Raw genomic sequence first — 27,932 nt, forward strand, 5'->3', positions numbered from 1 at the left:
CTATAAATGTTTATTTTGAGTTTCATTTGAAATAGCTTTCTCTCTCTCCCCCACACTCCCACGCACAGAAACTCCATACCCATCCTCTGTGGTCAGCTATGACCTTGCAAACCAGAACATTTATTGGTCATTTAGATCTGCATCTATCTTGTTTCCAATGAAGTCAGACCTAATGAGGACTGGCAAATTCTGAGAATAAGGACAGGATGAACCTCTGTTAACTCCTAGGCTGGTAATCAAAATGCTGGGCTTCATGCTGTGGGGGATGTGTCCTACTTGACTGTGCCCTTAAATCAATTTGGACCAATTTCACCCCCAAGCGGGCTCTGCACATTTCCTTTTCAGGAATTTAATCTTGGCTGTGATGTGCTGCTGTTATTGACCATTAGCCTGGTTCCAACAAGGCCATTTGGGACAAATCAGATTGGATAACATGCTTAAGTTTGGTATACCTGCTCATGTCATTTCTTCTTCCTTTGCTCCTCTATACTAACCAGAGGAAAAGTGGGGCAGGAAAGTGATTTCATTTAGTGAGAATATTTATAAAATCAGGAGATCCTGTGAGTAAATCAGCCTTCCTCTTGCTCTGAGCTACTTTCTTTTGTCTAATAATTTAATGTCCTGCTGCTTCTGTCAACAATGAATAGGGACTTGGTGGGTGTCTATTGTGTGCAAAACATTAAACCTACTATAGTGAAGAAGGTAAGATGTGTAAGACCTTGTGCTAAACATGTAGGCATGAAATAATATGTACATAAAACAGTTCTCCACTTGCAGTAATATAAAAGAGCCAAGAGGAGTTATTGACCTCTAGTAGATAGGTCCTTTTCTGGTTAGAAATAAAATGAACAAGAATGCTATAGAGACATAATTATAATCACCCCGTTCATGGCATTTTTTTTTCTTCATGTGCTCCTTTATACTAGCCAGAGGAAATGGGAAGAGGGATGGGTAGCTCACGTGTTAGAAATAAATTTCTGAGGCATCAGTATGTTTTCCATCTATGATGCCTGTGTTTCTAGCCAGCAAAACAGAAATCACCCAAGATTATTTCACAAGGTTTGTTACCCTCAATTTGGCAAGTTTAACTTGCAAAGAGTGAACACATGAAAGTTTGTGAAAAATCATATAATCAGGACTCACAACCAATGCATGTTCTGCAATGAGGAATAGAGAAGTAAAGGGATTATTCACAGTACTTTAGCCCAAAACCTACTGCCGTCTTGGACTCCTTACATAAATAAAGTGAGGCTGATTCTGCGCCTGGGACAGCAAAATGAAAAGTAGAACAAGCAGCTGTCATATCAACCAAAGCTGCAAATCTGAATAATTAACCACCCCCCCCCCCCCGAAATATCATTGTATAAAAACTAGAAGCAGGAGTTTTTTTTGATTGCCTGGACAGTTGATAAACAAATTAAGAGCTAAGGAAATTCCAGTTTAGGAAAAACTGGCCTTAATATTCTAGTAAATGCATTGTCAGTCTGTTTTGATTTGGCAACGAAGAACTCACATCATAATGCAAGAGTTCGAGCTGGGTGAGCCAAAGAGTGTGCAGTCAGCCATTTTTCCCAGACAATATCAGCTCCACTTGACACATCCTGCTGTGAGAGAAAAATTGGTGGTTGAGATGAAATAGCTTCAGGGTTTCTGCATATATAAATGTTAAAATAGAAACAGCCTAAGGAGAAATTATATGTTGGCTATAACCTTCTCCTTTTGAGTCAGCATCTCGAGCATTTGTGTATAACATTCCTATTCAGGATATATTATTAACCACTCTTTTTTTCTTTTAAATTAGAAAGAGTAAATCTTTAAAAAAAAGTCTGATCCTGTTATAAGTGGGTAGGAAAAATGCACCTACGTTTTTAACATGTAAATTTGCTATGATCACAATCCCAACATAAGGAAAGTGTTATACACTCACATCTTCCACTATCCTTAATTAGACAGCTTTGGGATGTGGATGTGGAACCCCAATGCCCTCTGCTGATTCAGTTAGGTGGTTAACATGCAGTATTGGTGAGGCAGAGAACAGGAGTTCAATCTCTGTAATGGGACAACTGGATTTCATGAAGTTATATTTGGAAAAAAGACCACAGTTGGAACAACTTTCATGGGATACATAAGACTATCAAGACACAGCTTAATGTCAAACGAACTCTACTTCTAAAAAGGGAAAGACCTAACCAAAATGTTCAAAAAAGATGAAGATATGCAATAAAGATGTATGAAAGCAAACCCAGCTCATCAAACCCAATTGTTAGAGAGAAAATAACTTAAACTTCCTTGTCCTGAGGATAGACCAGCAGTCATATCATTTCCATCTAAGAGAAACAGGAAGTAGTTATTGCTGGTACATGTGGTTCAATGCCTACTTACGCCATACCCCTTTTCTCTCCTTATCATTGATGTAGACCCTCGCTGGACGAGTCCCTGCAGTGGCGTGATTCCCTGGACAAACTCCTGCAGAACAACTGTAAGTTTCCATTGTTTGTTTTTTTAAATAAAGGTCAGGTTAGAGACAGAAACAAAAAACATCTTTGTATTACCTGTGTTCTTCTTCCCCAATGTTGACATTTCTTCAATTTTTGAAGGTGATATCAATAAGGGAAGGGGGCTGCAGGTATGTGATTATCCAGTTCACAAGAAAAGGAGGGTCTGTGGCACTATGAGGGAATGTGAACATAAGGTGTTCTGAAGACTCATGATTGCAGTTGTGTTCCCATCTGTCCTGCTTACTTGCATGAGCCAGAACAAGTGGCTTGACCTCCTCAACATTCTCATCAGTAAAATAGAGAAATTACATTTCCTGACTTAGCCTCATAATAAATTGATAAAGATCAGATATAGCAGCATAAAGATCGCTAACAAGTCATGAGTAGTACATCCTGGTTCAAACTATTATACTGTCAACTGCTCTTGTGACCTGACATGGGTTGTTATCTCCCCCAGCCCCCGTTTCCTCTTCTGGCACCATGCCTTTTACATCTTCATTCAAGAAATGACAAAGGTGCTGATCAGTGCACTCTTTTCCAAGCTAATACCAGTGCATCAATAAGCACTAGGTGCATTTCCCCAAACCAAAATCCTTACTGATTTCCCATGGCTTACAGTACCAAGTTCAAATTTCTGATGTTCAAGATCACCATAACTATATGGCCGGTCTGCAGGCAAATTGAACAGTTCTCTGTTCCATATAGGATTTCTACATATAATCCCCTTGGCTGGAATATCTTTTACTCATATCTCTCTCTCTTGAAATTCTCCCTCTCCTATAATAGATAATTCAAATAAGAAATGCCTAGTGTTCCTTGACCATCCAGAACAATTTATCCACCCTCTGAACTTCCAAAGTCATTTGTCTGCACATCTTTTATTCTACTTAATACTTGCTGCCTTATGTTCTGTTCATAGTTGGCTCACTTCTATGATAGGTTATAAACTCACAAACGGGCAAGAGTTAGTCTTTTTCATGTAGATAATTTCAAAACAGGAAGTATATAGTATCGGGAAAACAAATATTTGTTGAATAATTCACTCTAAAAGTATGAGTCAATTTAAAATACCCTACCTATATTTCTCCATCTTTATAACAAGAATGGAATATGAAACTTTGTCACATGCTTTGCGAAGATAAGGATTTACAAAATATTTCTCACAAGACCATTATGATTAATGGGCACAGAGTAGATGACAAAGAATATATGTTGAATTGTATATGAACATTCCTTATGTCTTGCTTTTGGTGTCATAAGCTTCTGCTTACCTGCAATAGAATTAATCTTTTATTTTTGGAGACAGAACCCCACAGTTTTTAATTTGGAACTTTCTCTAGCTTATTCGTTTCTGATTCTCTCTCTTTTTTTCTTGTGCTAAACAAAGTACCCTGCCCTGACACATGTAAGATGTTTGGTGAATAGTTATGTAGTGAATGAGTGAATGAACTAAATTCATTTTCCTTCTTGGACCTAGAAATTCCACAAGGTCAACTAGTAGAATAATGTTTATGTTTATTAATGGACTTATTGTCTTGCCTTAGTGGTTTCTGGGCCAATAGCAGATTGACAGATGACCTATTGATAAATTATGAATACTAGTACTCTGAGCACAGGTATTTATTGCTATTGTCAAAAAACCTGAGAGTTAGCAGAACTATTTTCATGTTTTCAAAACCTTTAAGGAGAAGAATAAATATTTATGTGCCCATATACAATCCTTTTCAGTCACACTAAATCCTTAGGGCTACATGTCTATATATTTCAGGCTTTTAGGAGACAGAGAGCTACTAGAATAAGAAAGCTAGGGTTAGATAGAATTAAAGAGAGTTAAGCTAGAGGCAGTTAGTGTTTGAAGGACTGAAGATTTTCAGCTTGCAAACAGATGATTACCATCGTGTTGAGATTGAGGCCCAAGAGCCTCACAGTAATATTTTCTACTTCTCAGAGGGGAAAATATACATGCACTTGTGTGTGTTCATGTATGTGTGTGTATACACATGTACGTATGTGTATATATATAATATTCACAATATTTCATTTAATTTATATTTGCATTTTGAAATTATATATGTGTATATATGTGTATGTAGTATGTATGTGTATGTATTCCTGTGTGTGTTTGCCTGTGTGTTTATATATAAGTTCCACATAATTATCTTCTTAAGTAATTAATATTTTTAAGACCTGGGCAATTAATTTCCCTAAAGCAACAAATGAGAAAGCATTTATAACTATTCTAGTCAGTGCTTTCCTTGAAAGGGACACTAATCCATTCGAAGTAGCCCAACTAAAAAAGAAGGGTTATGGTATGGAGACCTCACAGAAACAAAGGCAAGCCATGCCCTCTGGGAGGCGAAGCCATCAGTAAGTGAGACAGTCTCTCCCCTCTGTTGTGGGAAGTCAGGGACCCCGAATGGAGGGATCGGCTGAAGCCATGGCAGAAGAATATAAATTGTGATGATTTCATGGATATTTATTAGTTCCCCAAATTAATACTTTTATAATTTCTTATGCCTGTCTTTACTGCAATCTTTGAACATAAATTGTGAAGATTTCATGGACACTTATCACTTCCCCAATCAATACCCTTTCTTCCTATGCCTGTCTTTACTTTAATCTCTTAATCCCGTAATCTTCATAAACTGAGGAGGATGTATGTCACCTCGGGACCCTGTGATGATTGCATTAACTGCACAAATTGTTTGTAGAGCATGTGTGTTTGAACACTATGAAATCTGGGCACCTTGAAAAAAGAACAGAATAACAGCAATGTTCAGGGAACAAGGGAGACAACCTTAAACTCTGACTGCTGGTGAGCCGGGTGGAACAGAGCCATATTTCTCTTCTTTCAAAAGCAAATGGGAGAAATATCGCTGAATTCTTTTTCTCAGCTAGGAACATCCCTGAGAAAGAGAATGTGTCCCTGAGGGGAGGCCTCTGAAACGGCCGCTTTGGGGACGGCTGTCTTCTATGAGCGTAGTTGAGGGATGAAATAAGCCCCAGTCTCCCTTAGCACTCCCAGGCTTATTAGGATGAGGAAATTTCTGCCTAATAAATTTTGGTCAGACCAGTTGTCTGCTCTCAAACCCTGTCTCCTGATAAGATGTTATCAATGACAATGCGTGCCCGAAACTTCATTAGCAATTTTAATTTCACCCCAGTCCTGTGGTCCTGTGATCTTGCCCTGCCTCCATTTGCCTCGTGATATTTTATTGCTTTGTGAAGCATGTGATCTCTGTGACCCACACCCTATTCATACATTCCTTCCCCTTTTGAAAATCACTAATAAAAACTTGCTGGTTTTACGGCTCAGGGGCATTATGGAACCTGCCGACAAGTGATGTCTCCCCTGGACACCCAGCTTTAAGATTTCTCTCTTTTGTACTCTGTCCCTTTATTTCTCAGACCGGCTGACACTTAGGGAAAATAGAAAAGAACCTATGTGAAATATCGGGGGTGAATTTTGCCCGATACCCCTCTCTAATTCTCTACTCTTACAGTCACTCTATTGCTCTCTTCTTCTTTATCTGTCTCTGCTTCTCCCCATGACTTGTCTTTCTCTGTGTCTCTCTTGCCACTCTGTCTTTGCCCTTTGCTTCTCTCTGTCTGGCTGTTCCTAGAGAAGAACCAGTGGAATGCCAGGCTTGCCCAGATAATTCTACTCCAACATCACTGACCTGAAGAGACAATATTTGACCTATTTTCCCAGACATCAGCTATAGAATACCATGAATAACTGTAAGCCAAACTGACAAATCAGTTCTTATGAGAAGTTCTTATTTGAATCCACAAAAACTAATAGTCTATAATCAGAAATTACCCAACATTAGCTGTGGCTGATGCAAAACAGGTAATGAAGAAAGATACATTTGGGACATATATGTATCTAAAACTTCACAACTGGGGCCAAGTGTGGTGGCTCATATCTGTAATCCCAGCACTTTGGAAGGCTGCAATAGGAGGATCGCTTGAGGCCAGGAGTTCAAGACCAGTCTGGGCAACATAAAAAGACCCCATCTCTAAAAAACAGAAAAAAGAAAGAAAGAAAATTAGCCAGGTGTGAGGCAGGAGGATGGCTTGAGCCCAGCATAGTACCACTGCTCTCTAGCCTGGGCCACAGAGAGAGACCCTGTTGCTATAAAAACAAATCAAAACAAACCACTTCACAATCTCTTTTTGCATGTTTGATTTGATAAATTTAAACCATTTAACCTTAAGGAGTAGCATCTTTGTCAATTTATAAGGGAAATTTGGCATTGTTATGTTAATGTAGGATATTGACTTTCACAGTTGATATGTTAAATAGTTCCCCAAGAATTCCTTACATTCATATCTTTAATTTTTATTGAGTGGCAATGAAGTTAATTGGTACCAAGCTTCTAAAAAATATAAGACAGTTAAGTTGCTACTCAATCTCTTCTAACAAGGTTCTTCTCACTTTCCTTCATTTTTAAAGTAATTTTTAATCATCCAGTATATGTGACTGTGTTCTGAAAGTATATCAACTTCCTACATGTTTTGCCTTCAATTCTTTAGGTGGCACCATCTGTTTTCATTTCATAGGCACGTTGGGCGTATAAACAGTGTGTTGTTCTTCAAACACAAAAATAGAATTCACATGGGAGTTTAAATAAGAGTGACATTTAATAGTTCCCCACAACCATTTTTAAGAGCAGAGAAGAATGAAACAAGCCAGAAGCAGCAAAGTTTTTATGTGGATCTCCCTTCCCTAGGAGTTTCAGAAGGCCAGAGCATCTCCTTGAGACACCCTTGTGATTTAGATTTGTCCATGGGAAATGAAGGAGCCTGAATCCAGACACATCTTTTTGTTTCTATCTTTGCACTCCCCTTTTGCTTCTTTCTCTTTGGTTTTCTTCCTTCTCTTTTCTGGCTCATTTTTGTCATCATCTTCCTCACAGGCAACCATAATTTCCTTGAAAATAATTATTATAATCATAAAAGCAATAGCTAACACTTATTATTCATCATGTGCCAAGCACTGTTCTAAGCACTTTGCATATGTTAATTTAATGATTGCAATAATTTTAGGACTTGAGTGCCATCACAATCCCTAGTTTTCAGAAAATGAAATTGAGATTAAGGGGAATTAGGTAACTTGCCCATGAAATAAAATGCTATAACAGCAGCAAAATCCATAATTAATTTTTTTAAAGTTAATGTTCTTTGATTCTGTCACTTGGAAGGAAATGCTTCCCTGAATGTGTCTTATTTCTGTGGGAACCTCTATTAAATGTTAGGTGCACAGATTTAGACTGGGAGGTGGGATGCAAAAGAGAGGCAAACAGGTGAAACATACTCAAAGAATTAACAGCCTAATGGAAAAGATATAGAAGCAAACAATCCCAACAAAAGAACAGAAAGTGACTGCTTCTTTCATAATGATAAAAATCTTCAAGAGCAAGTCAATGGTAGTAAGTAAAGGCTACCTCACAGATGAGGCAACATTGGAGTTGGGCTTTGAATTAATTAAAAGATTAATTTTAAATTTGTAATGAATAACAATAATGAACACCAACATGTATTGAGCTACATAATGATAATTATGTCAGGTACCATGTAAGAATTTTATATGAATTATTTATTTCTTAGCACAACCCCATCAGATAGGTTCCATTAGTATCTCCATTGAACAGATGACGCAACAGTCTCAGAGAGATTTGATGACTTGCTCAAGTTATTGCAGTAATATAATTTTTAACCAATAAGCTAGAAATGGTGCTTATCAACTATCAATGACTTCATTTTTATCCCCCCTGGTTGAAGAGATTTGCACTAATGTAGTTTTTAATAATTTTTTCCTTTGTAGCAAACTGACTTGGATTTGTCTAATGCTCCTTTAATTTTCAAAGTGATTTTATAGGTGTTTTCATCTTGTTCTTAGGTAGGGCTGGCTGCTAGTTTACATGGATGTCAAAAGTGACACCATTCATTAGGGCGAACTCTGGAATTGTAATGTAGATTACAACCTGGAGTGTTTCCATAAGACCAGATAATCAGGTGGGTTTCATTGGCTTTCTAGAGAGTGGATGCCTGGCGAGGTGGGTTGAGAGGTACTCTGACGCTCTATGCAGGCTCAGCAGGGAAGAATGTGGTGATTTGTCAGCGAGGTGTGCTGAGGCTCTACTGGAGTGGGTACAGGAATGGTTGTAGGGCAAAGAAGAAATGTGTGTTCTTTGCAGAATAGAGACATTTGGCCTGGATTGTGTTTGACTCTGACCCAATAGGTTGTCCGCAGGGGTGATAGGAACTAAACAGAGATAGTGGCTGAGGAAGGAACTGACAGACAACCAGAGGCTAAAGAGGAGAAGCGGTCTCAGGGGTCGCTTTAGAGGGACCCTCTAGAGAGTACCCAGAAGCCAGGTGCACAGATTTAGAGAAGGAATAGCTTTACACATCTCGCAGACGAATACAATGTAAAGCTATTTTATGAGTTATACATGAACAAAAAGGTTAAAAGAATATTGTGGAATTCAATGAAAATTACAAAATTAGTATCCAGGAAATAGACTTGCTGCACAGAAAAGTTATTTTGCAAGCTTATTCCCTGGAAAGTCAGTAAATGTGAATATTTCTGTGGAATCCCGGCATACATCCCCGTGTCATAAATAAGAATGTTTGGGAGGACTGAGATTTTGTCCCTATGCTTTCCAAAGATGCAGAATGGGTTATTCAGAGATAGGTTGTGGGGATATGGGGCTAATTAGAATAAATTTGTCACAGACTTATTCTGTGGAATTATTTTTGCCTCCAGCAGTCTTAGACTTTATTGTGTGGGAGCTCATAAGACTTCATTTCCTGGAAGCTAAAACATGCCTGAGAATGTTTTCATTTTGACAGAGACTATCTGACACTTTTGTTTAAGAAACAATGGACATATACATAGTTTTATAATTTTAGTCTTATAGTTTTAGTTTACAATTAAAAACTATATCTATATATAATAGGCTATATCTATATCTATATAGACTAAAATATCTATATATTATATATAGATATAATTTTTAAATTATAAACTAAATTGGTTAAAATGGACGTTTTAACCGTGACAGAGAGAGAAATAAGTTTTATATTTTTCTTTTAGCACTTATGCTAACTCTCGTGTCACTAAGTTAAGACAAATAGTGCTGGAAATATAGTAGGAAATATTAGAAGAGAGAGAAAATACACCTGATTTTATCCAGTTACAGGTTATCAAATGGTTTTAAAGTAATTCTTCTGGCCAAGTTTCTAGAAAAAATTGGTTTTTTTTTCCTTGTTTTCCTTTTCCCTTCTTTTCACAAGTGTTGAAAATTGTTTATTATACCTACCATTGCTCCTAGATATATTTTTATTGTTAATCAATTAAAAATGTATTTAGGGTAAGTACAGGAAGAAGGGATCAAATTACAAAGTGTCTTTCTTGGATCCTGAAATTGATGGTGACCCTAATACAAGTTAACGATCATCCTAGCCATTCTTTTTCTTTAAAATTGGGTATAGTTTCAGGGTACTGTGAAGGGTATGAGAAGAGTAAAAATATACAGGAGGTAAATTGAAAATGGATAACTATATATAGCGTCTTTGTTTTTATCATTGCATACGTTTTATGCTTGTGTGAAATCAACGTATTGGCAATGACTAATAAATAAAACTTTAGAGCCTATAAAAAGAATAGGTAAAAAGAATAAATGAAAATTAGGCCAAACGAAATGAATTCAGAATGTAAATATGATCCCTAAGCAGAACTAATGTATTGCAGAAGTGTTTCCAGGTGGGGACAAATTAGAGAAAACTGGACCCTAAAGTACTGGTGACAATAATCCTTCCTTCTGCCCTGGGGTGCAAAGTGACATTCGAAACATGTTACTGAGGGTAGGTCTGTGATTTTGACACAGCTTCTGGAAAATTAGAGTTTTTCTCTCTCCTCCTGTTTGAAATCTTTATTTTTCTTAGATAATAAATGAACATGAATTCTCTCCCTATAGCCATACATTGTTTAGAATTTTGGTTTATATATATATATATATATATATATATGTAATATATGTTGAATAATACATATATATATTCAGCATTAAGGAGAAGGAAAATATTGGATCAGGCCCAAGAATCCTTACATATACATAGTTTTATAATTTTAGTCTTATAGTTTTCGTTTACAATTAAAAACTATATCTATATATAATACGCTATATCTATATCTATATAGACTAAAATATCTATATATTATATATAGATATAATTTTTAAATTATAAACTAAAGTTTATCCTACATGAGCAATTGTACACTGGAAACAGAATCATAATAGCTATAATCATATTGCATTTAACATGTTAAAGAAACCTGATGTATAATTGATGGACATGGTAAGTACGCTACATGGGGTAACTTCATCTGGCCCTTTCCCACTCATCCTTTGGGTTTCAAATTGAATGTTACTTCCTTGCCTTCCCTTAGCCTAAAATGAAGTCAGGACTCTCCTATGACTCTATTACTACCTTTCATACAGTTTTCCTTTCATCGTGTAAATGTTTCTTCTGTTTCTTCATTTTCTTTCTACTTTTTCCAGAATCTATAAGCTCCATTAGGACAGGAACCATGTCTATTTTACTTATCATGGTGACTTAAATCATAGTGCTTGGGAAATAATAGTTAAACAAAAATCATCTGTACAAAGAGAAAATAAAGAATTGTGAGTAGTTCATAGTGATACTTAACATTAACATTACTTGTATAGACAAGCCAAGTTTTAAATGTATTATTTTCTCCTTGGTAGTTTAAGTGTCCAGAATGGCATTAGTGTTAATAGTGTTCCTTGATACGTAAATAGGTAAACGTTTGTCACTTAAATAGACATTGCATTTGATTGTTTGGAAAGACAATGTGGTAAATCTCTCTGTCTAGTTCTAGAGTTCCATACGGCTCTGCATGATGAGCAGGGCTTGAGCTCTGTGTTCTCTGCTGTCTATCTTCCATCTCTGTCTCATTCCTTCTGCATTTGAATGAAGGAGTAAAGGAAGCTAGACATGAATGAGCTAAAACTTTGTGCATAGAAGAGTATTGCTAAGCCCTTTCCCTTTCTCTCATGGATACAATATTTGTTAAGTAAATTAATAAATTTCTCCAGCTGACTGTTTTTTTCTTTCCAGATGGACTTGCCAGTTTCAAAAGTTTCCTGAAGTCTGAATTCAGTGAGGAAAACCTTGAGTTCTGGATTGCCTGTGAGGATTACAAGAAGATCAAGTCCCCTGCCAAGATGGCTGAGAAGGCAAAGCAAATTTATGAAGAATTCATTCAAACGGAGGCTCCTAAAGAGGTTGGTCTCTGGGTAGGTGGGTCAGTTAAGGGCAGCTCATTAGCTCTCAGGAAGGATTTACATCTGAGACACAGACCTCCCGTTGGGAGCCAAAGGCTATTCCTATTTGTGAGTCGACCACCTTATTAAGCACCTACTGAGTACAAAGGCAGAGCAACATGGTCAAGTATATATGAACAATCCTGTTCAGACCGCTTTCTAGTTTTATGGGTCTCACCTCCACTAACCTCCAGTGGAGATCATACCAATGGGAAATCTTGCATGAATTGTTGAGTCTCTGTGAACCTCATTTCTTCCTTTGTGAAAATAAGAATAATGGAGAATACTTTATGGAGATGTTGTGAGGATTAAATTAAATAGTGGGTGTAAAAACTTATACAGGTTGAACATCTCTGATCTGAAAATTCAAAATTCAGAATGCCTCAAAGTCTGAAACTTTTTCAGCACCATGATGCCACAAGTGGAAAATTCCACTGACCTCTTGTGATAGGTCTCAGTCAAAATACAGCCAAAACTTTTTTCATGCCCAAAATTATTAAAAATATTACATAAAATTACCTTCATGTTATATGTATAGGTATATATGACACATAAATGAACTTTGTGTTTAGACTTGGGTCTCATATTAAGATATCTTATCTCATTATGTATATGTAAATATTTCAAAATCTCAAAAAATTCAAGATCTGAAACATTTCTGGTCCCAAGCATTCCAGATAAGTGATGTTCAACCAGTGTATTATTCCTTTCTCTCACTGCTATGAAGAAATACCAAAGACTTGGTAATTTATAAAGGAAAGAGGTTTAATTGACTCACAGTTCCGCATGGATGGGGAGGCCTCAGGAAACTTACAATCCAGACAGAAGGCACCTCTTCACAGGGTGGCAGGAGAGAGAATAAAAGTGGAGTGAAGGGGGAAGCCCCTTATAAAACCATCAGATCTCGTGAGAACTCACTCACTATCACAAGAACAGTATAAGGGAAACTGCCCCCATGATTCAATTATTGCCACCTGGTCCTGCCCTTGACATGTGGGAATTATTATGATTTAAGGTGAGATTTGGGTGGGGACACAGAGCCAAACTATATCAACCAGTATCTCAGTGTCCGAACTGATTAATGCCTAATGAGTATTTCTACAACTTTTCTTTGTTTTTCTTTCCATTCCCATTTCTAGTCTTTCCTTTAAACACCTCTCTTTTTTTGTCCTTTCTACTCTTCTTTATCCTTTATTTCCCCACTTGGACTTTTCCATTTACACTGTACTTGGGACAATGGTATATTTACTCATGAAAATCAAAATATTACAAGAAAACGGTGCTAGAGATGTTGAAAGCCAATATACCACTGATTGACTACTAAAGCCCAGGTTTTTGTTGATTTCAAAGAAACTTTGGGGAAGTTGATCTGCTTTTTTCTTTGTTATTTATAAAACCACATTGAAAGCCTATTGTGGAATTCAGGATGGCCACAGCAAGCCCTGTTCATCATGGTTTGGTCAGGTTACTCTAATTTCACTTGTTTCTTTTAATCCAGTCTGGAAAGTAAATGTTTCATCAAGGTTTGGAGTCAAGCATGGAGGTGATCTGGGCAAGCCTTGTTGAGTAGGCAGCAATCTACTTAAGATGTTTGAGAGAGAAAAACTCCCAAATATCCCTTCTCTACCACAGATGCTCTAGACTCCTGGAGTTCCACCATTAGATATGTATTTCTTTAGTTATGAGTTACCCTAAATGTGTTTGAGTGGATGGACAAATTATGTACCTTGATACTAGTAGATGTGCTTCCTCCATGACACAGGGTTGGAGGTTAGGAGTATGAGAATGTACAGTACTGTGGGTCAAAGCCACGAAAATGAAAAGGTGCTAGAAAGAAACTAGATTTAAGTTTGATGTGGATATTAATCTTGAAATTCTCTCCAGATCACCCCTTCTTCTCCTCAACCTCCACCCTAAGCACATATGTTAGCTCTACCCTACTTCTGTTACCATTTGTGCTGGGCCATCCTTTCTTCTGTCAGCATGTTATTTCTCTGTATATATTGACAAGAAGATTAATTTAACATTAAATTGGACATGTATTTCCCCATTTCAAAGGATTCTCCGACTTACCTTCCTATCAACTTGACTTCCTCTTCACAGAATTCTAAGATTTGCTGAAATACCTACAAATAGTAGAAACCCACTCAGATAATTGTTAGTTACTCTGAGCTCTGGGAAAGCATTATTGGTTATTATGAAAATATGAGACATTAACCTAAAATATAATTTTAAAATAAACAATACCATGGCTAGCTGAGTTATAGGGACAAATAAATTGTGGTCACTAGTTGAAAGACTGTAATTAAAATAGCCTTGCCCTTCATTCTAAATGATCTATGCTTATGCAAGAGTACAATAGTATACATTAGGCCCAAATACAGGCATCCCAGGATTATGTAGAATAATGATCCTGAGCTGGGTATTAGAGAGAATGTGAATCCTACTCCTAGCACATAAAAAGCTTTCAAGAAATATTTTTGAGATGAAAGCATGAAAATATCCAACTTCAGACATTCTTAGATGTGGGACTTTGGGCAAGTCTCTAGCTAAAGCTCTCTAATCCTCAGTTCTTTTAACTGTAACCGTCTTGTATATATGGATGTGCACCTGAAGTATGTTAAGTCATAGCTTTTATTACTTAAAAAATTCTCCAACTTTTGTATTTTGATGTAAATATTTACTATTTAATTTTGATGAAATTGACCTATATAAGACCTAGATTACCCAGGCAAATAGTAATCTGAATTTTGTTGCTCTGAATACTCACCTCAACTCTTTAATACAAGAAACTGACTGAGAGATACAATGGTAAAAATTGGAACTAAATTTAAACAAGAGAAATGGCCATGTGGAGGTCAATAAGTAGATAATTTATACATTGCAAATTATCATTTGACCATATTTGAAATTAATGAAATGATATTGTTTCTGGATAACTAAACAGATAAATATGTATCAGAATGACTCATTAAAGAAGGCTTAAGCACATAAAAATACTAAGAGAAATAGCTGCTATTTGCTGGTGGATACTATGTCCTAGAGGGTTTTAAATACATCACTCCTTTAAAAAATAAGATTAGGAGCTACTTTTATAATTTTTAGAAACTCAATCATTTGGAATAAGCCTGTCTACCAAGCTCAGTACAGATATATATTTAATATAAGAGAAGGAAGAAGCATTGCTTTCAGTGTGGCAGGAAGAAGAATAGACTGAGAATGGAGAAATCTATGTTATAGTCTCACCTCTAATCCACACTAGCTGTTTGTGGGCATGTAACCTGACCTCTTTGAGGTCTTCACATTTAAAGGCAGACATTGGACTTCATCAACTCTGACGCTGTTCCCAATTCTGACAATCTGGTCTTCCAACAGGCCTGCATAAAGTACATTGACCCCTTTCACCTCTGGAAAATCTTAATGTAGCTCAACGCCCTTCATCCTAGACTTTGAAGCACAGCTCAGTCCTGCTGTCTGTTCTGACCTGGCTCCCCAGGGAATCATGCATTTTGTCTCCAACTCTAACTAATAGCTGCTTCATAATTCTCTGAGCCCAAAGAACTCTATTCAGTACCAAAAACCTCTAACAGCCCAGGAGAGATCCAAAACCTTTATCAGTGTTTCAATTCATAACCATAGGCTGATTTGGATTCTATTTCTGTCTTGTTTACACTCAAAATCCTTAAAAACCATTAAATCGTACAACATGGAGTATAAAGATTCCTTTAAACTCATAGTCAGCCAAGTTCAAACAGGCTGTACCTTGTACAACTCCAGAGGAACCATTCACGTAGACCCTAGTATGGTTGCAATGTAGTGGCCCTGCACTCAGGACATGTAAGCCACAGTGCATCCCAGTGCTGGAGTCTACTGATTAAAAGGCTGGGCTCTGGAGCCACATCGCTGGATTTCTGAATCTTCTCTCTACCATTAATGAACCTTGAGTAAATCATGTAACATTTCTGTGCATCTGTTTCCTCAACTGTAAAATGTAGACAACAGCATCTATTATACCTCATAGAGTTATAAGATTAAATGAGTTCATCCTTGCAAAGTGCCTGGCACCGACCGAGCACTCAATAAATGTTAATTGCTGTTAGCTGTTTTCATTATTATTCTGTCAGAATGACTGTTTCCTGGTTTGTTTTTGGAAAGAACAAGTTTTCTTGTTCTTCTGGAGCCATGCAAAAGGTCCTGGATCCCCAGACAGAATTTACTTCTCTCTGTTCAATTCCTCCAATAGACGTGAAACCAAATGTTGTGTTAGAATTTTAAAATTAGGCACCAGGGCTGGACGCGGTGGCTCACATCTGTAATCCCAGCACTTTGGGAGGCCGAGGCAGGCAGATCACCTGAGGTCAGGAGTTCGAGACCAGCCTCACCAATGTGGCAAAACCCCGTCTCTATCAAAAATACAAAAATTAGCCCGGCGTGGTGGCACATGCCTGTAACCCAGCTAGTTGGGAGGCTCGGGCAGAAGAATCACTTGAACCCGGAAGGCAGAGGTTGCAGTGAGCCAAATGGCGCCACTGCACTCCAGCCTGCCTGAGCGACAGAACTAGACTCTATCCAACAAAAAAAAAAAAAAAGAAAAGAAAAAAAGAAAAAGAAAAAAGCACCAGGACACCTGGATTCAAATTCTGATTCTCTAGATTCAAATACACTTATCAGTTCTGTGATCTTGGGGAAGCCACTTAACCTTCTGCATATACATATTTTTTTCTATAAAAGGAAAGAATCATTCTTAGGATTGTTGTCAAGGATTAAATAAGTAATGTGTGTGTTAGCTTCTGTGGGAGGTCTGACACCTGGTGGGTGTCTAATACCGGTTGGATGCATCTGTTGGAACATCAGCTGCCTTATCCCATCGCCTATAAAGTGAGAAGTGACATGTCTCAGTTTTCAATGACTTTCCTCCCCTCTTATGTTTTATTGATGAGAAATTCCACCTCCCTCTTCACCCCTCATCAAATTCTATAACTTAGGCTTATGTAGTGACCCTGTTTCCTGGCCCACAGGTGAATATTGACCACTTCACTAAGGACATCACAATGAAGAACCTGGTGGAACCTTCCCTGAGCAGCTTTGACATGGCCCAGAAAAGAATCCATGCCCTGATGGAAAAGGATTCTCTGCCTCGCTTTGTGCGCTCTGAGTTTTATCAGGAGTTAATCAAGTAGTAATTTAGCCAGGCTATGAAATCATCCTGTGAGTTATTTCCTCCATAATAACCCTGCATTTCCCATTAATCTACATATCTTCCCATAGCAGCTTTGCTCAGTGATACCCACATGGGAAAAATCCCAGGGGATGTTGCTTACTCTTTTTGCCCACACTGCTTTGGATACTTATCTACTGTCCGAAGGCCTTCTTTCCCCACTCAATTCTTCCTGCCCTGTTATTAATTAAGATATCTTCAGCTTGTAGTCAGACCCAATCAGAATCACAGAAAAATCCTGCCTAAGGCAAAGAAATATAAGACAAGACTATGATATCAATGAATGTGGGTTAAGTAATAGATTTCCAACTAAATTGGTCTAAAAAAGAATATTAAGTGTGGACAGACCTATTTCAAAGGAGCTTAATTGATCTCACTTGTTTCAGTTCTGATCCAGGGAGATCACCCCTCTAATTATTTCTGAACTTGGTTAATAAAAGTTTATAAGATTTTTATGAAGCAGCCACTGTATGATATTTTAAGCAAATATGTTATTTAAAATATTGATCCTTCCCTTGGACCACCTTCATGTTAGTTGGGTATTATAAATAAGAGATACAACCATGAATATATTATGTTTATACAAAATCAATCTGAACACAATTCATAAAGATTTCTCTTTTATACCTTCCTCACTGGCCCCCTCCACCTGCCCATAGTTACCAAATTCTGTTTTAAATCAATGACCTAAGATCAACAATGAAGTATTTTATGAATGTATTTATGCTGCTGGACTGTGGGCCAAATGTTTCCATTTTCAAATTATTTAAAATTCTTGTGAGTTTAAAATTCGTAAATTTCTAAATCCAATCATGTAAAATGAAACTGTTACTCCATTGGAGTAGTCTCCCACCTAAATACCAAGATGGCTATATGCTAAAAAGAGAAAATATGGTCAAGTCTAAAATGGCTAATTGTCCTATGATGCTATTGTCATAGACTAATGACATTTATCTTCAAAACACCAAATTGTCTTTAGAAAAATTAATGTGACTACAGGTAGAGGCCTTCTAGGTGAGATACTTTTAAGGTACACTGCATTTTGCAAAAAAAAAAAATTTAGCAACCCCAGTATTCCTTCACTATTTCGCTTCCTGCATTAGCAAATTTTACTTACAGTCAGAAGTGCAGATTTATACTCCTGACATGCGTCATTCACAGCTAAATAATAGGCCATAGGACTTTTGGTAGGTTTAAACTTTTAATTCTGTATTTCATGATTATAAGTCTTGCTAGAATTTTTTCTAATCTTTAGTAGATTTGATTAAATAATGATTCACAGAATTTAGTAACAGAATCAAACTAAGCCATGTATGAGGGTAATCGAGATGAGGATATTAACTCAAAAGAAAGAGGGTGATTTTTAAAGGATTAATAAAATTCTGAAATGTTAAGTAGAAGATTACATTGTCTAGTCTTGTATTTCCTCCTTCTGTTGCTCTCTTTCATTCACACACTCTCAGTTTCCCATATTTGTAGCTCATTTATTTGGTTATTTCCTAAGAATATTGAAAGTGAAGCAACTATGTGACTGTATTCTTCAGGTAAACACTGACTGTGCTTGTTGGATTTTCCCTATTTTTGTGACTTCAAGAATAATATGCCCTGCTGAATACATGCCATTTCACATTCTGAAACTGGGTAGAGTGGCTGGGTGTTCTGCCAACAATTGCTAGTGGTGTGAATTCATTCATATTTGCCAGTATTGCTCACTTCAAAGAAACTCCTTCATCAAGCAGTCCAGAGCTAGGCCAGATCAACGCTACAATCATGAAGTTCTCATCGCATGCAATTGTGTAGGATTGACAAGGAACTCAGATAAAAGTTTCCACGGTGCACTTCCAGAACCAGCTTCAACATATGTCTACATTGCCCCCAAGTTAATAAAGTGCCAACCCTTTACTCTCTCATACAGCCAGAAATGTTAGAAATCCAAAATCTTGGTGCATTATTTTTTCATAAACGCTAAAACATTTGAAGAAACAATTTAATTATTTAAAATTCAAGTATTTTATTCACATTATTTGCAATATCCAAATGTTTAAAAATTCCCAGATAATTAACTAGCTATTACAGATCTCACCTAGAGGGTTGATGTTATGAAGACTCCAGTGGACTGTACTCACAAGTTGACTGGACACCCTATGAAAGTGGGTAGACTTCTCAGCGGAAAATAAGAAGGGCTTTTACCTACAGGGCAGGACAGGGTCCCATGAGAGCAGTTCTGTGGAGATATAAAAAGAATGGAAGAAGGAATGCCTTATAGTGATATTGTGACATTATATCTATATATCTACATATATCTATCTATCTATATCTACATCTATATAATCTTACATTTAAAATTGTATTCCTACACATATTAGAAACTCTCTAATATATGAAGTAAAAAAATTAAAAAGAATACAAATATTCCAGCCCCAAATGAGAAATCAAACATATTAAAATTGTTCTAGAAAATTTCTTTGAACACTTTTGAAAGTTTTTGGAAACTTAGAAAAGAGGGAAAAAAATCCAGTGTTACTAGTAATTTCCATGGTAATGCAGATAAAATACATTCTTTTAATTCTGGGAAATTAGAAAAAGTGGGGTGATCTTTCCAGGAAAAACATGTGTAACATCTGCTTATCACTCCAGCTCCCTCCTCCTCCTCCTCTTCACGTTCCTTTGAGTAAATGTCTGGGAAAGCATGAAGCTTGATGCAAGAACCCTGTTGTACTGGAGTTTTCCTCCCCTGTGAAAACGTAACTACTGTTGGGAGTGAATTGAGGATGTAGAAAGGTGGTGGAACCAAACTGTGGTCAATGGAAATAGGAGAATATGGTTCTCACTCTTGAGAAAAAAACCTAAGATTAGCCCAGGTAGTTGCCTGTAACTTCAGTTTTTCTGCCTGGGTTTGATATAGTTTAGGGTTGGGGTTAGATTAAGATCTAAATTACATCAGGACAAAGAGACAGACTATTAACTCCACAGTTAATTAAGGACATATGTTCCATGTTTATTTGTTAAAGCAGTGTGAATAGCCTTCAAGCATGTGAATAATCTTCCATCTTCCCCGCCACACATACACACACACACACACACACACACACTTTTTGTTTCTTTCAGGTAGACACCTTTCAAAATGCAGAACTAACTGAGGCATTTCAGTAACTTTGCTTTCAAATCAATAAAGTCAAATGTATGGAAACATTTTGTGCCCTACTCTCCATACCCCATGTACTCAAATTCTCTACTGTATGAATTATGCTTTAAGTAGAATTCAGTGCCAAGGATAACTTGGTGAAATAAATTATTTTAATTTTTTTTTTATCCTTTACAAAGCCATGTATTTTATTTGGTTGATGTGTGCTCTGTACACAAGCCATTTCAATAGGATGGAGCTGTTAATTATTTTCCAAAGAGTAATAGACATGCAAAAGTTTCAATAAAAACTGGGCCATTAACAAATAAATTAATAAACTAATAAGCATTCCCTTCTATGTTTTTGCCAAACTGCCTATCCAATAACAAATTTGAGAATCATTGAAAAAGATAGTTATATTTCAGAGAAATGATTTTCATTATTGAAACTGTTCTCCCTAGCAGGCCATTTTCCCTTTTTCCTGGGAGTTTAGCAAGTTTAGGAGAGAATAGTCATGAAAAGAAAGGGAAGAAAGGGGAGAAGGGAAGTGGTTAAAAAGTAAGTGCTCAGACCTATGAACGTAATCCCTTTGCTAGAAATATTTAAGAGCAGCTCAGCTTGGTTGAAACTGAGTTTTGTCATCTTCCATATTTGCAGGAAGGTATTTTCTGACTTGCAATGCAGCTAGATGTAAAATTTTATTTTATCATCCTAGAAAGCCTTGACTAGAAAAATGAATAAATATTGAGGGTTTCCTGTCCATATCTGGCTTGCATGTGCCAGAAAGCAGAGAATAGAAAATGCAATCTCCAACATCCAAGCATCGAAACCCAAGGGGTAGGCAATTCTATGTAGGTTTTGGACATAAAGTTTAGTGCATCTTGGTTTATGCTGGCTCAACTGCTATTAAACCTCTCTGGCTTATAGTCTCTTCATTCTATTAGACAAGCATGTATTGAACACTTGCTTCGCACAAGGCTCTTTAGTTAACAATTTAGCAGCTACTGTTTGTGTTAAACACACTTTTCACCAAATAGGTTCTGAGGCAAACGAGAGCAATGAATATTTAAAGAAAGGCTTTCCCAGCATCACTTACACATCCCAAAACTAAAAAGATCAACTCTTCCAACTGAGAAAAGACTCCTGGCTTTGAATGGAAACTTACAGCAGAGAGTCACAGGCCACGGCAACAACAACAACGACAACAACAAACATTTGGAATATTATTCTCAACTCACGTTTTAATAATACATCTTATTATTTTTCTAGTAGAGAAACTACAAATCAGCCTCTTCAACATTTATATACAGTTTAATAAGCCTCTTGCAAGTTACTTGTTCTCTCACCTGAGGTATTTTTTCCTCCCCACCTTGCCCCTGTTCCTCCCTTCCTCTTCTCCCTTTGCAAGAGGAAATATTTAACATATTTGGGTCCAACTTCAATTATGTAATAATTAATACATTAAAAGCATTTAACTTCCTTTCTAGAAAAATGCACAGGCTAAGGCATAGACAAAACAAAGAGAAATGCTGAGCAATTTGCCACTGGAGACAAGCAATCTGAATAAATATTTGCCAAAAGTTCTTTTTATGTCATATAGTGTCAGGATTTGAATGAGCTATTTTTCTTGATGTTGCAACTAGCAACTCATCTTCAGAAGACACAGCCAGGAGAATGAAGTAGAAGTGAAAGGTTTATAAATCCATTTGTAAGCATTTATCCCATATATTTTAAATTCAAGAAAAATTGTGTTTATCTTTAGAATTTTGTATTCAATACTTTATGTACTATGTGACTCATGCTTCTGGATAAATAAAGCACCAAATATGTATCTGTAACCACAATCACACATATTATATTAAATATATATCTATATAACAGCCTCATATGAGTCCTCCTTGACTCCCAAGTATTTTCTATATGAAATATTCCTCCTTAAGATAGGCTTGTTCTTTCACCGTGCTTCTTACACCAGGTGCGCTCTTGATCAATTGGGAGGATGCTTACTAATAAAGGACAACTCTAATACAGCCTGACATGCAAAACTCAGGGAAATACAAAGTGCCCCATTTTCATAAACTCTGTTGACTACTTTCCCTTGGATTCAGGTGACAATAATTTATTGACTCAGCTGCCATCACTGTTAGAAACTGACTGAACATATATCATTTGGATCCTGCAATATTCAGTGAGTATAGTAAATCCTTTCTCTTCCTCCCCTGGTGAAAGATCTGAAAGATTTGATATCCAGATGCCACTGTAAGCAGCTTAATTCTGTGACCATACATTTGGTGCTCACATAGTTAAGATAATGTGGGATTGAGAATGGGTAAAAGGGGATCATACAACTAGTGGGATTGGGACTGGGTAAAAGGGGAAAATTTATATTCAGATAGAAGCATTAGGAGAAGATTTACAAGGAGAAACAATGGAAAGAGAGAGAGAGACAGACAGACAGAGAGACATAAAGAGAGATTAAAGCGGGTGTCTGTCTTGGTCTCTGATAAGTTTCTTAATTTTCATTCCCAGGCCCCATGAGGCCTAGCTATATTTAATATAGATATAATGCCCCTGAATCATTTCAGTATCACCTACTCTCCTCTTTATTTTAATTATCTTGAATGAGTTTCCAAGAGTTTTCACCAAGAACTATTATTAGAGCAAAGATCATCAACACCTCTTTGTTTCCCCTACAAAGAAGTGATATTCTCGAGGTCACTCTGCAAATCGGTAGCAGAACAGAGACTAGAGATCAGTTTGACTGTCTCTCAGATGCCCGTTTGGTCCGATAAACAAAAGTAACCCCATATAATCCCTCACGACATTAGGGTTATTGGCGCTAACTTGAGCAAAAGAGACTAAATTAACCACTGTCCAAGTGGGAACCCATTGTACCATCTGTAAAAGTCAGGTAGGCCAAGCTCTCCAAGTTATCAGCTTTCTAAAGCACATTGTACCAGTTTTACACTTTCTAAATCAGCAGTACCTTGAAAATTATTTTGCCCATAAACCACTTTCCAAGTTCATTAACTTTCCAGATGGCTTCCCAATGCCTCCACTGCATTCTGCATTTGAATTAGTCTCATCCAGCAAGTTCCTAGTCCACTTTCCACACCTTTCCACTTTTTGGTCAAATCTTGCCCTCTTTTAACAGCTTAACTTGTTAAAGCAATAAAAGATATCAATGAAAATTTTATTTAAAAGTAAACCTTTTTGCTCGATCTTTGGCAGCCAGTCTTCTTGGCCAGGTTAGCCTGGTCTCTGTTAATGAGGTCACATTTTCAAGTCACTTTCACCGTAGAAAAATGCTGTTGATGACGGGGTTACAGGGGTGGGTATGCCCATAGACAATTTTGAAGGTCAGTTATGCTTTGAAAAAGTGATGCCTTGTGACTGCCACTAGAAGGAACTGTCTGTGACAACTGAGAAATAGATGCCTGCCTCAGATTTTGCTGCTAAATGCCCTAAGCCTCTTTGCTTCCAAGCAGAATTCTTGGAAAACAGAAGAGACACTTAAGCAAAAATTGGAGCCTAGACACTTTCATGAATAAACGTGAATGAAGATTGATGTTCCCTTATTTCTTTTAACTGAACATTTATTTTGACTATTTTAATTTCATTAAACGAAAGCCTTAACTTCTATACTATTTGAGTTTCTCAAGCAATTCAACTAACAATGAGCAAGGAAGGCGATAAAGAAAAAGTCTAGGCCGGGAGCGGTGGTTCACGCCTGTAATCCCAGCACTTGAGGCTGACGGGGGCTGATCACGAGATCAGGAGATTGAGACGGTTCCTGGCCAACATAGTGAAACCCCGTCTCTACTAATAATACAGAAATTAGCTGGGCGTGGTGATGCATGCCTGTAATCCCAGCTACTTGGGAGGCTGAGGCAGGAGAATTGCTTGAACCAGGGAGTCAGAGGTTGCAGTGAGCCGACATCATGCCACTGCACTCCAGCCTGGGCAACAGAGCGAGACTCCATCTCAAAATAAATAAATAAATAAATAAAAGAAAAAGTCCAGATACAGAAAATGTCAGAGTTGGAATAGACATTACAAATGCTCTCCTATGCCCAGGATGAAAGTTCACTCCTCCTCTCTGTGCAGATTCTTTTCAGCTTAGATGCCAGCAGCTTGGGGGACACAGACACTGAGAGTCCAGAGAACAAAGGAGGAACCTACTCGCCTGGCCAGTCATATCAGCCAAATAACTAATGGCGATTAGTCGGGTAATGGTCATCACACACAAAAAACCACTCTGCCCTCCTACAATGGCACCACACCCAGCCCAATCTCCATTTTATATATGAGGAAATTGAGGCCCATAGAAGTGAAACGCTTGTCCAGAGTTACACATCTGTATAATGCCATAATCTTTACAATATGATCTGATTCCTAGTGTGGGTGTTTTTTCTTTTTTCTTCTGGAATAAAATTCATTTTATGTCACATTTACATATCTATAATAACATAATAATGGATATTCTTAAAGTTGATATCAGAGAACTGTAAGACACTAGAGAAATGATAGGATAGAGTTGACCCCAAAACACCCTGCTTCTCAAAATAGACTCCTCTCCTGTATCTCTGTAACAATTTTCCCAACTAACTATCCTTTTGGCTTAGCAAACTACTCCTTTAAGTGTAAAATGTCCTATTAGGAAGTTAGCAGCCATTGATTCTTTAATATATATAACTCCAATGGGATGATACACATTGCTTGTTTCTTTAAATCTTTCTGAAGACAGCCCAGAGACAAAGGGTGTTCTGATTGAGAAGACTGGTTTGATTGAGGAAGAGAGAGGTCTGTCTATTGTAGTGTACTTTTTGAAAATTGGTAATTCATATGCATTATATACATCCCCATTACATACATTCTCTGACAACACCAGGTAATAAATAAAGATTTATGCACACATAAGTCTTTTATCCTAAATATTACTCTAGCAACGATCATGTATTTGCTTTATTCTTTACTGAGTTTCGAAGAACTGGTAGAGTTCTCATACTAAATTTCCCAACTACCCATTGCAAACTGACATTTGCAATTTATTCCATTTTGTTAAGCATTGTCCATCACTTAAGAATTCTCCCTTAAATAAAAATTCTCATAAAAAAAGTAACACATACAATCTTTAACTGCTTTTTGTGACAAGGGAGGAAATAATTTAGAGCATTTATCTGATTATGTTATTCTTCTGTTTCAAACCTTTCAATAGTTTTCCATGCTTTGCAGCCTCCTGTAGTCTTCAGACACAGAGGACAGAGAAAGACTTGTCTAGTCTATAAATCCCTGTGGGTACTCTTCACTATCCATTGATTGAATAACACCTCACATATCCATATATTATTATTATTATTAAGATAGGGTCTCACTGTGTCACCCAGGCTGTAGTGCAGTGGTGTAATCTCGGCTCACTGCAACCTCCGCCTCCCAGGTTCAAGCGATTCTCCTGCCAAAGTCTCCTGAGTAGCTGGAACTATAGGCATGCACCGCCACACCTGGCTAATTTTTGTATTTTTAGTAGAGATGGGTTTCACCATGTTGGCTAGGCTGGTCTTGAACTCCTGATCTCAGCTGATCCTCCCACCTTGGCCTCCCAAAGTGCTGGGATTACAGGCGTGAGCCACCATGCCCAGCCCATGTATTATTTTAAACTCACTCAGGTGCAGTTGTTAACAGTAAAATACAAATTCACTTTTAGAAATTTCTGAATTTCTGTTAGCTTGCATTTTGAATATTTTAAGTGAACAGATAATGATATTATAGCCAATCATATGTGGATGCCCTCAAAAACCACTCTCAGTCTTAAAATGTTGTTTTAATTCTAAGAGTTTGATTACCATTGCTGTGGAGAATAGTGTCTTGAATCCTTAGCCTCATAGATAAAGTTCTCTAAACCAGCCAGTCATCAGCAACTTCTTGCAGCTCTCCAAATGCACCAAGCTTTCTCATGCTGTAAGCTATACACAGGCCAGTACTATTCACTATATTCCCTCTATTTCACCTAGTCAACACCTACACATTTTTTAAGACTTAGCACACAGATGTCATTTTCACCAAGAAGACTTCCTTCAAACCCATCAGACCCCAACTGGCCAAAATGGGTGATATTCCTCCAGTTTGGCATACTTTCACTAAAGATATGTCTCTACCAGTTAGATAAGATAAATGTTTGGGATGGTTAGAGAATTCTCTTTGAAGTGTGTTGAAAGAGCCAATGTCTGGTATTTTAACTTCTAAAAAAAAAATCTGGACATGTAAACTTCCAGATACCCATCTCCTCCCAAGTTCCTAGGAAGATAGGCCAAGAAAGGAAATTAAAATTACTATGTCTTTTAACTATGCCCTCAGGAAACAATATCCCTCCCATGTCCCAGTGTTATCCAATGTGATGAATACCAAGTCAGAGAGGCGGGAAGGCTGGTACCAAGACAGACAGGAAGCTGTTGGGACCACTGATAACCCCAAACCACTCCAGGCAGATACTTACCTACTCTGTCTCCTTCAAAGTCACTGCGTATCAAATTTCCTTGACTCTGTGGCTTTGCTCCTTTCCTGGATAAGTAGACTAGATACCTATCGGGTTCTTTATCCATCCCCAGCCAATTTGCTAACCATTAAAAAAATAGAGAAAATAAATGAGTTATTTTTTATTACTTTATGGCAGGTGGCTATTGTGACTTTCCATTTTAATATCATTCTGTTTCACTTAAGGCAGTGAGCAGTTATGGGGGATTATCTTACTCCTTTGAAACTGCACCTTATTTCTCTAAAAAGGTTTAATGACATTTAAGAATTATGTCTCTCATTTTGCCAAATTTTCTCAGTCCAGTCTTTGTAGAATGACTAAGTATAGGTAGAGGAAACAAAATAACATATTTTTAGCTTGTGTGAAGGGCCTTGTGTTTTATTAATTAACAGCCTATAAAGTGTTTGCTTGTGAAGATAAAGGCAATTGAAATCTAAATGAATGAATTTACTCAGAACCTAATTCCTCAAGATAGGCAACAGACTTAAAAGAGATCCCAAAGGTATAGATGGCATATTGAATGTAAATTCAATGTAAATTAGTTCAACCATTGTGGAAGATGGTGTGGCGATTCCTTAAAGATCTAGAACCAGAAATACCTTTTGACCCAGCAATCCCATTACTGGGTATACACCCAAAGGAATATAAATCATTCTATTACAAAGATACATGCACATATATGTTCATTGCAGCACTATTTACAATAGCAAAGACATGGAATCAACCCAAATGCCCACCAATAATAGACTGGATAAAGAAAATGAGGTACATATACACCATGGAATACTATGGAGCCATAAAAAGGAATGAGATCATATCCTTTGCAGGGACATGGATAGAGCTGGAAGCCATTATCCTCAGCAAACTAAGGGAGGAACAGAAAACCAGACGCTGGATGTTCTCACTTATAATTGGGAGCTGAACAGTGAGAACACATGGACACAGGGAGGGGAACAACACACTGGGGGCCTGTCAGGGGGTGGGGTTGGAGGAAGGGAGGGCATTAGGAAAAATAACTAACGCATGCTGAGCTTAATACCTAGGTGATGGGTTAATAGGTTCAGCAAACCATCGTGGCACACATTTACCTATGTAACAAACCTGCACATCCTGCACATGTACCCCAGAACTTAAAATAAAACTAAAAAAAAAAAATGGCGTATAGGTAATATGAGGCTTTAGGGCTGGAAGAATGGCTTTT

The 27,932-nt window shown here is 37.3% G+C and overlaps 1 protein-coding gene and 1 long non-coding RNA gene across 2 annotated transcripts in view; one reads left to right on the forward strand and one right to left on the reverse strand.

Moving 5' to 3' along the window:
* Window positions 1–2,799, reverse strand: part of LOC104003526 (uncharacterized) — a 54,142-nt gene extending 51,343 nt beyond the window's left edge. The window contains exons 1-2 of the long non-coding RNA XR_676149.4: window positions 2,553–2,799; window positions 1,514–1,604 (exon numbers count right to left, since the gene is read on the reverse strand). This is a non-coding gene — a long non-coding RNA (uncharacterized LOC104003526). The remainder of the gene's footprint in view (window positions 1–1,513; window positions 1,605–2,552) is intronic.
* RGS5 (regulator of G protein signaling 5) overlaps window positions 1–22,079 on the forward strand; it is a 61,174-nt gene extending 39,095 nt beyond the window's left edge. Inside the window, exons 3-5 of the mRNA XM_001174440.5 lie at window positions 2,418–2,479; window positions 11,652–11,818; window positions 16,876–22,079. Of these exons, the coding sequence (XP_001174440.1) occupies window positions 2,418–2,479; window positions 11,652–11,818; window positions 16,876–17,037 (391 nt within the window). The 3' untranslated portion in view covers window positions 17,038–22,079. The remainder of the gene's footprint in view (window positions 1–2,417; window positions 2,480–11,651; window positions 11,819–16,875) is intronic.
* The last annotated feature ends 5,853 nt before the right edge of the window (window positions 22,080–27,932 follow it).

Source organism: Pan troglodytes, chromosome 1 (genome assembly GCF_028858775.2).
Source record: "Pan troglodytes isolate AG18354 chromosome 1, NHGRI_mPanTro3-v2.0_pri, whole genome shotgun sequence".
NCBI classification, from domain to species: Eukaryota; Metazoa; Chordata; class Mammalia; order Primates; family Hominidae; genus Pan; species Pan troglodytes.